Source organism: Orcinus orca, chromosome 4 (assembly GCF_937001465.1).
Source record: "Orcinus orca chromosome 4, mOrcOrc1.1, whole genome shotgun sequence".
NCBI lineage: Eukaryota > Metazoa > Chordata > Mammalia > Artiodactyla > Delphinidae > Orcinus > Orcinus orca.
In genome coordinates this window covers 46,735,459-46,749,945 of record NC_064562.1, presented here as the reverse complement: position 1 = coordinate 46,749,945, position 14,487 = coordinate 46,735,459, and the positions used below count along the sequence as shown (strand labels likewise).

Genomic DNA, 14,487 nt, shown 5'->3' with positions numbered 1-14,487 from the left:
CGTTATTAAGTAGTGTATTGTTTAGCTTCCATGTGTTTGTATTTTTTAGAGATCTTTTCCTGTAATTGGTATCTAGTCTTATAGCATTGTGGTCGGAAAAGATACCTGATACAATTTCAATTTTCTTAAATTTACCAAGGCTTGATTTGTGACCCAAGATATGATCTATCCTGGAGAATATTCCATGAGCACTTGAGAAAAATGTGTATTCTGTTGTTTTTGGATGGAATGTCCTATAAATATCAATTAAGTCCATCTTGTTTAATGTATCATTTAAAGCTTGTGTTTCCTTATTTATTTTCATTTTAGATGATCTGTCCATTGGTGAAAGTGGGGTGTTAAAGTCCCCTATTATGAATGTGTTACTGTCGATTTCCCCTTTATGGCTGTTAGTATTTGCCTTATGTATTGGGGTGCTCCTATGTTGGGTGCCTAAATATTTACAGTTGTTATATCTTCTTCTTGGATCGATCCCTTGATCATTATGTAGTACCCTTCTTTGTCTCTTCTAATAGTCTTTATTTTAAAGTCTATTTTGTCTGATATGAGAATTGTTACTCCAGCTTTCTTTTGGTTTCCATTTGCATGAAATATCTTTCTCCATCCCCTTACTTTCAATCTGTATGTGTCTCTAGGTCTGAAGTGGGTCTCTTGTAGACAGCATATATATGGGTCTTGTTTTTGTATCCATTCAGCCAATCTGTGTCTTTTGGTGGGAGCATTTAGTCCATTTACATTTAAGGTAATTATCGATATGTATGTTCCTATTCCCATTTTCTAAATTGTTTTGGGTTCATTATTGTAGGTCTTTTCCTTCTCTTGTGTTTCTTGCCCAGAGAAGTTCCTTTAGCATTTGTTGTAAAGCTGGTTTTGTGGTGCTGAACTCTCTCAGCTTTTGCTTGTCTGTAAAGGCTTCAGTTTCTCCATCAAATCTGAATGAGATCCTTGCTGGGTAGAGTAATCTTGGTTGCAGGTTTTTCTCCTTCATCACTTTAATTATGTCCTGCGAGTCCCTATTGGCTTGTAGAGTTTCTGCTGAAAGATCAGCTGTTAACCTTATGGGGATTCCCTTGTGTGTTATTTTGTTGTTTTTCCCTTGCTGCTTTTAATATGTTTTCTTTGTATTTAATTTTTGACAGTTTGATTAATATGTGTCTTGGCATATTTCTCCTTGGATTTATCCTGTATGAGACTCTCTGTGCTTCCTGGACTTGATTAACTATTTCGTTTCCCATATTAGGGAAGTTTTCCACTATAATCTCTTCAAATATTTTCTCAGTCCCTTTCTTTTTCTCTTCTTCTTCTGGAACCCCTATAATTCGAATGTTGATGCATTTAATGTTGTCCCAGAGGTCTCTGAGACTGTCCTCAGTTCTTTTCATTCGTTTTTCTTTATTCTGCTCTGCAATAGTTATTCCCACTATTTTATCTTCCAGGTCACTTATCTGTTCTTCTGCCTCAGTTTTTCAGCTATTGATCCCATCTAGCGTATTTTTAATTTCATTTATTGTGGTGTTCATCGTTGCTTGTTTCATCTTTAATTCTTCTAGGTCCTTGTTAAATGTTTCTTGCATTTTGTCTGTTCTATTTCCAATATTTTGGATCATCTTTACTATCATTATTCTGAATTCTTTTTCAGGTAGACTGCCTATTTCCTCTTCATTTGTTAGGTCTGGTGTACTTTTATCTTGCTCCTTCATCTGCTGTGTGTTTTTCTGTCTTCTCATTTTGCTTATCTTACTGTGTTTGGGGTCTCCTTTTTGCAGGCTGCAGGTTCGTAGTTCCCATTGTTTTTGGTGTCTGTCCCCAGTGGCTAAGGTTGGTTCAGTGGGTTGTGTAGCCTTCCTGGTGGAGGGGACTTGTGCCTGTGTTGTAGTGGATGAGGCTGGATCTCGTCTCTCTAGTGGGCAGGTTCACGTCTGGTGGTGTGTTTTGGGGTGTCTGTGGCCTTATTATGATTTTAGGCAGCCTTTCTGCTAATGGGTGGGGTTGTGTTCCTGTCTTGCTAGTTGTTTGGCATAGGATGTCCAGCAACGTAGCTTGCTGGTCATTGAATGAAGCTCGGTGCCTGTATTGAGTTGGAGATCTCTGGGAGATTTTCACCGTTTGATATTATGTGGAGCTGGGAGGTCTCTTGTGGACCAGTGTCCAGAAGTTGGCTCTCCCATCTCAGAGGCACAGCACTGACTCCTGGCTACAGCACCAAGAGCCTTTCATCCACACGGCTCAGAATAAAAGGGAGAAAAAGTAGAAAGAAAGAGAAAGAGAGAAAGAGAGAGAGAGAGAAAGAAAGAAAGAAAAGAAGGAAAGGAAGAAAGGAGGGAGGGAGGAAGGAAAGAAAAAAGGTAAAATAAATAAAGTAAGATAAAATAAAATAAAGTTATTAAAATAAAAAGTAATTATTAAGAAAGAAAATTTTTTTAAAGAAAAAGAAAAAACGGACGGATAGAAGCCTAGGACAAATGGTGGAAGCAAAGCTGTACAGACAAAATCTCACACAGAAGCATACACATACACACTCACAAAAAGAGGAAAAGGGGAAAAAATCATAAATCTTGCTCTCAGAGTCCACCTCCTCGATTTGGGATGATTCGTTGTCTATCAGGTATTCCACAGATGCAGGGTACATCAAGTTGATTGTGGAGATTTAATCCGCTGCTCCTTAGGATGCTGGGAGAGATTTCCCTTTCTCTTCTTTGTTCACACAGCTCCCAGAGTTCAGCTTTGGATTTGGCTCCGCCTGTGCGTGTAGGTCGCCGGAGGGCGTCTGTTCTTCGCTCAGACAGGTTGGGGTTAAAGGAGCAGCTGCTTCGGGGGCTCTGCCTCACTCAAGCCGGGTGGAGGGAGGGGTACAGAGTGCGGGGCGGACCTGCGGCGGCAGAGGCCGGCGTGACGTTGCACCAGCCTGAGGCATGCCATGCATTCTCCCGGGGAAGTTGTCCCTGGATCCCGGGACCCTGGCAGTGGCTGGCTGCACAGGCTCCCCAGAAGGGGGGTGTGGAGCGTGGCCTGTGCTTGCACATAGGCTTCTTGGTGGCGGCAGCAGCAGCTTTAGCGTCTCATGCCCGTCTGTGGGATCGTGCTTATAGCCGCGGCTCGCGCCTGTCTCTGGAGCTCCGTTAAGCAGCGCTCTTAATCTCCTCTCCTCCCGCACCAGGAAACAAAGAGGGAAGAAAAAGTCTCTTGCCTCTTCGGCTGCTATAGACCTTTTCCGGGACTCCCTCCCGGCTAGCCGCGGTGCACTAACCCTCTGCAGGCTGATTTCATGCCGCCAACCCCAGTCCTCTCCTTGCGCTCCGACTGAAGCCCGAGCCTCAGCTCGCAGCCCCGCCCGCCCCGGCGGGTGAGCAGACAAGCCTCTCGGGCTGGTGAGTGCCGGTCGGCACTGATCCTCTGTGCGGGTATCTCCCCACTTTGCCCTCCGCACCCCTGTTGCTGCGCTCTCCTCCGTGGCTCTGATGTTCCCGACCTCCACTACCCGCAGTCTCCGCCTTGGAAGGGGCTTCTAGTGTGTGGAAACCTTTCCTCCTTCACAGCTCCCTCCCACTGATGCAGGTCCTGTCCCTATCCTTTTGTCTCTGTTTATTCTTTTTTCTATTGCCCCACCCAGGTACGTGGGGACTTTCTTGCCTTTTGGGAGGTCTGAGGTCTTCTGCCAGCCTTCAGTAGGTGTTCTGTAGGAGTTGTTCCACGTGTAGATGTATTTCTGGTGTATCTGTGGGGAGGAAGGGGATCTCCACGTCTTACTCTTCCGCCATCTTCCCCTTCCGCCATCTTCCCCTTGTCTCCTATATTTCTTAAATGACTTTGGGTTTTAAGCACATTGTCTAAAAGCTTATACATTTACCATTTCTCAACACAAAAGGATGACTTTATTTTTCCTTGAGAATGTTGTGCACACTCCATGTAAATCTGGACCAAACAGCTGGGTACCATAGCCTAGCCAAGTTGACCCTTGAAATTAACCGTCACATTTGTTGTCTGCCTTTGTGCGAAAGCATCCGTTGCTAGCATCGATCGTTTTCCTAGCTCATCCCAGTTCAGGTTGAGTGCTAATATTGTGATGACTCTATCAAGAGTTTAGAAACTTCCCTTACTCCTCCCCAAAGTATTTGAGTAGCACTTCAATTGTTCGAGGACCAGAGGATGAGGAAGTATAGAAAGGAGGACAAAGCCTTCACTAAGTGACTTGTGAACTGTGAGCTCTTGGTTTAGAGGACCTACAGTGTGCTGGGCCCAGGACGGTGCCTGCTTTGGGCGCTCACAGTCCGGTCCAGCCAGGATAACAGGAATGTAGATGAGTGCAGTGAAGCGTGGCAGTGTATGCAGGACACAGTGGGGTCACTGAGAAGCCATGTGGAGCCGCACCTGAGTGGAGGGTTCAGTGTGCAGGATTAAGGGTTAGGAAGTGATTTGTTCTTGAGGTTGAGGCTTGAAAGAAGTGTATTGCTTTGTAAGCTCTCTTTGGGGGAGTCACGGAGAAGCAGGGATCCAGGTAGAGGGTAAGCTGTGAGGCCAGATAAGGGAGGCTGGGGCTGTCCAATGGCTTGACCAACTAGAGTGGATGAAAGTCTCAGAACTGTGAGATTTCCCGAGGCCAGGGAGAGAGGCGAGCGCCAGATGATGGGGTCTGTGCTTTATCCCATCAGAGGTAAAGGTGAGCCATGGAATAGATGAGCATTGGTGGATGTAGTAGCAAAGAACTGGGAAGTGAAGTGTGAGGTGCTGATAGTATCTAGTGGCACAAGCTGCTCTTAGGATGCTGGTTAGTGCTAGTCTAAGTGTCATTTTCCTGTGAACATGCTCCAATGGTGTCTGCTAGTTGACAGCAAAGAGAAACCTCAAGTCTGAGAGCAGCTTGTCCTCCTGAGGTTTCAGTCCAATCGATTGTTTTTCTCTGGGTATTGACAGCTCCTTGCTGCATGCCCTTGTCTTTGGCTACGTGGTTTGACTGTGGTGACATGGATTAGACTGTATTGCCTCTGCGGGTTTAATCAATGCCCAGCAAGCACCGTGTGTATCCGTGACTTTTCTTTGCCTTTTAATTGTTCAGGGTGTAGGGCTGTTGATGGTACCAAGTTTTTGTGCTCATACCTTGACTGATCAGTTTTTAACTCAGAGCTTATGCTTCTTTGCAGGATGCCACCGTTTGGAAGCCTGATTCATGCCAGAACTGCCGTTGCCATGGTGATATCATTATCTGCAAACCTGCTGTTTGCAGAAACCCTCAGTGTGCCTTTGAGAAGGTATGGTATCCTAACTGTTTTCTAAATGTAAAGTCAGGGAATGGTAGGGTGTTTGCATTTTTTTGGTCATCTGGTTTTGACATTTATCCCAATCTCTAATTGCAAGGTTTAGGAAATATAGGAGAGAATTTTAACATATTGTATCTAAGAATATCTTAATTCCTGTTTATTGGGCATTTACTCTGGACCAGGGGCACTCAAGGTTAAAACTTAAAGGTTTTTTTTTTTTAATTTTTTTTAAAGAAGATGTTGGGGATAGGAGTTTATTAATTAATTGATTTATTTTTGCTGTGTTGGGTCTTCGTTTCTGTGCGAGGGCTTTCTCTAGTTGTGGCAAGCGGGGACCACTCTTCATCGCGGTGCGCGGGCCTCTCACTATCGCGGCCTCTCTTGCTGCGGAGCACGAGTTCCAGACGCGCAGGCTCAGTAGTTGTGGCTCACAGGCCTAGTTGCTCCGTGGCATGTGGGATCCTCCCAGACCAGGGCTCGAACCTGTGTCCCCTGCATTAGCAGGCAGATTCTCAACCACTGTGCCACCAGGGAAGCCCAAAACTTAAAGGTTTTATAGTGTTATCCCATTTAATATTATGTGGGGTAGGTATCTTTATCCCCACTTTACAGATGAGGAAAGTGAAGCCTGGAGATTTTAGGCAACCTAATAGGATTATGCAGTTAATAAACTGTTGCCCAGAGATCTTCCCTGGGTCTGACAGATGCCACAGCTACTGATACTAACCACAACATTTTACAAGCCATTGAACTCACTGAAAGTCAGAATTGACTTCTCAAAGATGATTTTCTAAAGACATTATTTGTTGTGCAACTGATTGTATCATCATGCTGTTGTTGGGCTACCTAGGATCATAGGATAGGGTTTGACTCAAGAAATCTCCTGGTATTTAACCAAACGTGTGAGGGATAGTTCTTCCTTTTCCTTTGTTAAACTTTTTCATTTTTTTGACTACACATCTATTCTGTTAGAATTTTGTTTTTCCACGTGCTGACTCTTTTCTTTTTAAAGTGAATCTACTTATAAAAAAAGGCTTAAGCTTCAAATTTGAACATTTGAAACCCCCTGGAGAAGACCAATTATTTTCTTTAAAAAGCTTTCTGTCAATTTCACAAGCACAGTTTATTTTTCTAGTTTTATCTCTCCCCACCCCATAATAAATAATCTTGAGTCTTTATGCCGTCTAATGCTAAGAAGTTTCTGTTTGTTTCTAACACGGGAGTGAAGGTTCTGTATACCTTTAAGGGTATTTCTCAATTTCTGCATGGGTATATTTCTGAGAAGCTGCATGTATGTCAAATGTTGGTAAATTTGATAATATTTCGCTGTATGTCGTCAGGCTATTTCTGAAGTAACCCCTCCTAAAAGATCTCTGTTTTGCTTGCTGAGTAAATCTGGGCTTGTTTTGTAAGGACCATGAAGACATGCCCTCCTCCACTCCACGTGAATAATTATGGCATCATGGAAGAAGCACTGAATTAAATGTTAGAAGACATAGGCGGTATTGCTGAAAGCTAAATGTGTTCTATACCAGGGGCCAGCAGACTAAATGTGGCCTCTACCTGTTTTTGCATGACTTGTGAACAAAGAATGGTTTTTACATTTTTCAGTAGTTGGAAAAAACCAGCAGAGAACAGTATTTCATGATGTGAAAATTGTATGAAATCAAGTTTCAGTATCCATAAATAAAGTTTTATTGAAACACAGGCACACTCACTTATTTATTGTCTACAGCTGCTTTTGTGGTACAATGACAGAGTTGTGTAGTTGTGATGTAGACCATATGTGGCCCCCAAAGGCTAAAATATTAACCATCTGGCCCTTTATAGAAAAAGTTTCTGACCCTTGTTCTATACCAAGTGTGATTTTGTCCATTCCTAATTTGTTCTTCTGATTTTTCTCAGTAAATGAAAACTCCCTTCTCCCAGTCGCTCAGGCCAGTAAACTTAGTATCATTCTCCCCACTTTCTCCCACATCCCACGTCCAGTACATTAGCAAATCCTCCAGCTTTTCCTTCATGAAACAATACACTGCAGATGCAACTTCTCTGCTTTTATTCTGGTTCAGCCTATTATCATTTTTTTTTTTTTTTTTTTTTTTTTTTGCGGTACGCGGACCTCTCACTGTTGCGGCCTCTCCCGTTGCGGAGCACAGGCTCCGGACGCGCAGGCTCAGCAGCCATGGCTCACGGGCCCAGCCACTCTATGGCATGCAGGAACTTCCTGGACCGGGGCACGAACCCGTGTCCCCCGCATCGGCAGGCGGACTCTCAACCACTGCGCCACCAGGGAAGCCCTGTTATCCTTTTTTTTTTTTCTTTTGCCTGCATTCTCCCCGTAGCCTCTTAACTTGTTTCACTCTTTCTGTCCTTGCCTTTTCACTGTAATCTTGATACAGCAGCCACGGTGATCCTATTAAAATTTAAGTCATCATGTTGCTTCTCTCCTTAAACCCCTCCAATAGCTTCTGATGGCTTCTCTTCTCACTTTGAGTAACTCCAAAGTGCTGCTGTACCCTCTGATTAATTGACTAGTCTCCCCGCTCCCTCTGCTTCAGACACCAAGCCTGCTTGCTATTCCCTGGATTTGTGCCAGGCATACTTCTGCCATTAGGGCCTTTGCACCCTGCTGTTCCCATTGAAATTATCTGTCTATCTATCTATCTATTATCTATCTATCTAGTCTATCTATTTTGACCCTTTACTTCCTTTAAGTCTTTCTCGAATGCCATTCTTTTGAAATTGCAATTCTCCACCCCTTACCACACATTTCCTACTCATTTTCCATGCTTTATTTTTCTTCTTGGCACTAACTACTGTCTAACATACTCTATATTTTACTGATAGTTCTTGTTTACTATCTCTTTTATTCACCGTGTATTCTCAGCACCTACAATTGCACCTGATACATGGTAGGCACTCAATAATTATCTTGTGACTGACTGAATGAATACATGAGAGATGAAGCTAGAGAATTGGTAAGTTCAAGGTTATGGAGAGCCTTGTATGCTGTACTGTGGAGCTTGGAATTTTATTTTTAAGGTGATAGAATACTAATGAAGGCATGTGGGTAGAATGGCCAGCTTTTCTTTTTGAAAGATCTTTCTGGTTTTTCAAAGGTAATGCGTAATATTGGAGATGAGGAGATCAGTTCAGAGGCTGTAGGAATAGTCCAGATGAGAGGATGAGTACCTGAATCGGGGCACTGGTCATGTAGGGATCAAGAGGAAGGGCAGCCTCAATAAGTACTTAGGGGATAAATCAGCAGAACTGAATGAAGGTATGAGGGTGAGAGAAAGGAAAAGAAAAGGTGACTCACATATTTATGGCTTGATGACTCATTGGCTAGCTGAGCCACGAACTGATATTGAGAATATATGAGAATGAGGAAAAGCATCTTATCTGGGAGGAGAACAATGATTTCAGTTTGGGGCACATTGAGTTTGAAGTGTTCGTGGAAGAGCCAGGTGGATATGTCCAAAAGGCAGCTGGATGTCTGAGTCTAAAGCTTAGAGGAGAAGACAGAGTTGGAGATATAATGTGGGTATCATTAGCAGGGAGACAGTAGTGTAAACCTTTTGAATTAATGAGCTCATCCAAAGAGATTGTGTGAGAAAAGAACACAAGACCAAGGGTGGAATTTGGGGAGCACCGTCATTTAAGGGGAGGTGAACATAAAAAAATGGGAACTTAGGAAGATTAAGGAGACATGGCCAGAGAGATAAGGAGTAAGAAATGATCAGAGAAGAGAGCAGTGTTGTGGTAGCCAGGAGAGGAGGGAGTTTCCAGAAGGAGTTTGTATCAACAGTGTTGATCCCAGGTAAGGAAGTAAGTGGGAGAAGAATTTAATATGATCCATTGAATTTGGCAACATGTAGGCCACTGGCGGCCACACTGAAGTTGGTGTCATTGAAGTGATGGGACTGTATGCAGAGGCTCGAGGAGTGAATGGGAAGTGAGCAAAGGAAGGCCAAGTATATGGGCTTCTCCCAGGGAGCTTCACTGAGAATGGAAGAAAGAAATGGGATGTTAGGCAGACACCACCACATCCGTGAAGTGTCTTTGAACCTCCCATCCCCAGCCATCGAGCCTCTTGGGTGTTGTTGTGTGCTTTGTGCTTGCCCTTTTTACAGCCCTTGACCAGACTGCAAATGCTTGTTTATTTGTCTGCTGAAGATGCTTAGTCAATATTTTTAGAATAACCAAACAAGGGAAGGGAGAAGGTTTTGTTTTGGCTTTTGATATTGCTATGAAAGAGACATGATCACCTTGAGAGGGAAAGGGGGCTGACCTAGAAGAGAGAGAGAAGTTGAAGATATGGGGGATGGGGGAGACAGAGCGACAGAATGATAGAACTGGAAGAGGCCTTTAAAATGGATTTAGTCAGGCTTTCTCATTTTATAGACAAAGAAACAGACTTTTAGTTGTTTAGTCACTTGCTCAAAGATACAGAGCTGGGGGGCTTCCCTAGTGGCGCAGTGCTTGGGAGTCCACCTGCCAATGCAGGGGACACGGGTTCGAGCCCCGGTCTGGGAGGATCTCACATGCCGCAGAGCAGCTGAGCCCGTGCGCCACAGCTGCTGGGACCTGCGCGCCTGGAGCCCGTGCTCCGCAACGGGGGAGGCCACCGCGGTGAGAGGCCTGCGCACCGCGGCAAGGAGGGGCCCCCGCTCGCCGCAACTGGGGAGGGCCCACGTGCAGCGACAAAGACCCAATACAGCCAAAAAAAAAAAAAAAAAAGATACAGAGCTAGACAGTGGCACAGCCATAGCAAGAACCTTAGTCTCTGGCTCATGAGCCAGTGTAATTTCTACTCCACCATGTCTTTCCTTGTGTATCTCAGGAACATGTGTTGTTATTTGCACCTGCTGGGTACACTTATATTAGCTCATGGCACAAGTTAATGAATCACCATTGTATCCTAAACTAAATTATTACTGTTATTAATAGTAACTTGGGTTCCTATCATTTTAAAAAAATTTTAAAAAGCCCTTTTACGATGTATGTTTTGCTCATGGATTGACTGGAAATAACCAAGTGTCAGTGGTAGTTCTGCTAGATATTTGTATCTATCTATCATCTATCTGTTCATCCTATTAACCATATATAATAGATTCTGTATTCATATCCTATATCCATATAGAATAGCTAGCTATAGAGTTAGATAAATAAGGTCAGAGAGAGACAGAGACAGAGAACGACTGAGAGGAAGAGAACAGAGGCATTTAGAACATTGACTATCTAACCCGGCCCTGTCAGAACCAATCTTCAGGATCTCTGAATAACATATATACAAAGAGGACAATGCCGTGCAAAGGGGCACTGTATTACATTGTGGGGTTTTGGCCACAAACTTCAATGTAGATAGGAATAGTGTTTACCTAATCAAGCTGTTGTGAGAGATTATATATATATACACGACATATATCTACGTATATGTATACATGCACACACACACATACGCTTAAAAGAGTACCTGGCTATTCTAAGTACTCAGTTTTAGCTGTAATTATCACATGATCATCATCGTTATTGTTAGTTGGTTCGTTTAGATCCTAGGCAAGCAATCTTCATTGATGTCTCTTGCCCAAGTGGCCACTTCCTAACGCTCCCAGTGCAAAGCCTGCAGGGAAATAGGCTTATGTGTTTCCTGCAGCCCACAGCTCACAAGGCTATGCAAGGTTACATGGTTAGGTAGCAAGAACTCCCTGTCTTTCTTTCTCCAAGTGCCACATGCAGAATTCTTTGCTCCTCCTGTAGCCCCAAATCATGTTCCAACAGAAGTACAATAGGTAGATGCAAGATAGGGAACATCCACTCCCAAATAAAGAATATCATATCTATAAAATGAGTTTTGAGGGCCAAATCTGAAGACCAGTTTTTATATGAATCAAAGACAACTAATTTGGGGGCACAAAATATCTCTTGAAGTCCTCAATTTTGCTTGCCCTTCTCCCTCGCTCCCTGCTTCCGTATTAGAATACAAACAACACTTGGATTATCTCATTTTCTATCCGGATGCTTAGTCGTAATTAGGTTAATGTATTTTCTATATTTACTCTCTTAGTGGAAGTTAGACAAGTGTAGGTTCTACTCGGGGTTCAGAGGGCACTTTTGTGAACAGTCATTAATGTTGCACCATATGTACAATTTTATAAAATCCCATATCATATAAGTTTTATCCTTTATTAAGCAAATAAGAATTTGGTGATCACTGTTACTGATGTATTTATCTGTTTAGTGGATTAACAGTTGTGAAATAGTGGTCCCATTTCCCACCCACTCTTGAGGATGTAGTTCTGTACAATTAACATTCTCTTGTAGGTACAATTCTTTTTAATGGAAGCAGCCCCAAATAACAAAGAAACATTATGACTTACATAATTTTTTGAATCTACCAGCTGAATTCTTTGTAGGCTTTTATTCTGTGGACAAGTCATGATTTCCTGGTTAATTCAGGATCTCCTACCATTTTCGATCAAAATCACTAATTACCACTTCTGCCACATCTCTGGACTTGAGGAAATGCTAAGTGGAAGAGCAGGTTGAGTCAGAGGGTCTAATAGAAGGATTGGGTCCCAAAGACACATGTATGTGCCATAGTTTTAATAATCTTGGATAAACAGATCCTTCACAGTGGCAAATAGATGGTTAGTTAACATGTGACAACTTCCCAATAAATCCTAAGGTATCACGTGGAGGCCCATTCCCTGGATACTGTCAGGTATTGATAGGAAACACAATTGCAATTATAGAAACCCTGATAAACAATGTAGATCTTTATTGGAGCCCAGGAATCCTATCCAGCTCCCCACAGTACATGTGCAACCTCCACAGCCATGCTGTTTCCTCTCCCCGCTCTGTCCTTCTCTCACCTGCCCCTTGTGCTTTGCTACTCTGTGTCCCAGGTCAAAGTGAACATTAGAACTTTAGCTCCCCCCCAGCTGGCTCCATCAGGCATCTATAGGCTGTTAGAAGACCTGCCAGCTCTGTGGCCCTGCCCGCCCAAGTCTTTTCTTCTCTGTTTTAGGGAAATAGAGCTCTTATCTCACCCCTACTGCTTTTCTGGTGTGACACTCAGATGCAGCATTTCTAGTGAATAAAATTCTTCACTTCATTACATGTGAAAAGGTGTAGACAGTTTTCAAGGAAATTACTGTCACAAGGGGGTTCATTTTATCTTTGAGAGAAGCTCATCTTGACAGAGAGAATCCTTTGCGTTAGTGTGTTCTGTTTATCCTGTTTATTGTTGTCACCCGTGGAAACTCATGAGAGTTAGTGACTCTGATGTGACTGCTCGTTGCTGCTACTTTACACTGAGCTGTTTTTAAATGCTCAGGGGGAAGTGCTTCAAATACCCGCCAACCAGTGCTGCCCTGAGTGTGTGCTGAGGACTCCTGGATCTTGCCATCATGAAAAGAAAATTCACACGGTAAGTATCTTCTGACCCATGGTTGATTCAGTGTCTGTAGATCATTGACAAGGTAAAGCTGACAAGAGAGGATTTCTTTTCCCCTTTGTTTGGACGGTGGAGGACCTCAAGCTTATTCGACTTTCCATGGGCATTTAGGTTTCTTGAATAAGATTAAAACTGTCCTATTTACTGTCCCATGTAAATATTTGTCAGGTGAATTCGTGTCTGTATAAAGAATAGTCTGAGAATGTTGATGATGAAGTTGTAATGCTGAATAATAAAAGGGCCACCTTGCCTTTGTGTACCACATACATTTTTTCACTTGATTTTATAAACAACCCTGAGTAGGTAAGTAGAGCAGATGTTATTACTCCTGTGTTAAAGATGGAAAAGTAGAATTGCAAAGACTATAAGTTACTTGCCCCATATAGTACCAATAAGTGGTGTAACCTGGCCTAGAGCCCTGGTCTTTTGTTCCTCATTCAGGGTGGAGTTTCTAAACTTCAGCACTATTAACACTTTAGGCTTTGTCGTGGGGACCATCCTCTGCATTATAGAAGGATTAGCAGCATCTCTAGCCTCTACCCACCAGTTTGTATCCTCTGAAGTCCTGACAACCAGAAATGTCTGTAGGCATGGCCACATTTCCCCTAGGGGGAATGAAAATGAAAATGCTCGCCTCCACCACATTTAGAACCACAGTACTAGAAATCAACCCTGAAGTTCTTTTATTATACTTTCTCATTCCAGGTCCTGTAGGATTAATTTAGAGATATTAAATACTGATTTTAAAGGACTATTGCAAGGTTTATAGTAGAAAATATGAAAATGGGATCACTACAATTCATCTCCACTCATGCCTACATGCTCCCCCGAGGCAGCAGGTGAAGTTGAATGTGTTAGAAAGAGGCTCTTTGCTTTAATCTTCATCTTCCACCTGATACAAAACTTTCCCCAAGTTAGTGTCTCTACCCATTCAGGAGAGAGCATAGGTTAGCCGGATTTGATATACCTACTCTAGGCTGCTATTCAGTGTGTGTACCTAAAACTCCGTGAGTACAGTGTGCTTTCCCCGTGGGACAGGATCACCTCACTTAAGCCACTGTCTCCACATTACCCGAGGAAGTCACTCTTTCACTTCTGCACAATGTATTGCTGAGTGATACCCAAGCAGGATCTGTGCCTGCATACCACGTATCACCTTGTGCTGCTTGATTCAGTCTGCAATATGTAGGGTGGTGGAAACTTCACACACCACACAAGAGGATCCCTTGTGAAATGTAAAGTGCTGAAGGGCAGATTGGTGACGGAATTAATGCCAGTTCATAGTGGTTGGAACAGGTGTGTGGTTCAAGGTCAAAAACCTCAAACTGAATCTTTCAAGTGAAAGAGCCCTAGGATCCAAAATGAGGCCAGGATCTGGGGGAACAACAGACATCTCAAATAAGAGGTGGTTCCAGGGACATGAGACGTCAGAGTTCAATGACTCTTTGCATGGCCGCTCTAATGACACTTGTCATTTGCTTGCTTGTGTTATGTTCATGCACACGTGCAATCTTCTTATCTTGAATTAAGATTTCTGAGAACATTGACAATATTTTGTCTACCTTCATAGTGAGCCTCCTTGCCTCCCACCTAACCTGGTGAACTTTTCCCAGAGTAGGTGCTCAATAAACATCACGACTCAAACAATGAGTAAATCCCTTCTCCAGCTTATCCATGTCCTTGTCCCAAGGGCATGTTGGTCTTAGACCAACTAACCTGTGTGGCGGGCAGTTCAGGGACCACAGATCTGCTGATGGGTTAATTAGAAATTCT

General features: G+C 43.2%; 1 protein-coding gene across 10 annotated transcripts in view; it reads left to right on the top strand.

Moving 5' to 3' along the window:
- Positions 1-14,487, top strand: part of FRAS1 (Fraser extracellular matrix complex subunit 1) — a 552,940-nt gene that overhangs the window by 258,428 nt on the left and 280,025 nt on the right. For all 10 annotated transcript variants that reach the window (XR_007477155.1, XM_049709348.1, XM_033406458.2 and 7 more), the window contains 2 exons: positions 5,139-5,246; positions 12,595-12,687. Coding sequence is in view for 9 of the 10 variants with exons in the window: in XM_049709348.1 (XP_049565305.1) it covers positions 5,139-5,246; positions 12,595-12,687 (201 nt within the window). In the remaining variant the exon portion in view is untranslated. Of the gene's footprint in view, positions 1-5,138; positions 5,247-12,594; positions 12,688-14,487 lie in introns of those variants that run through there.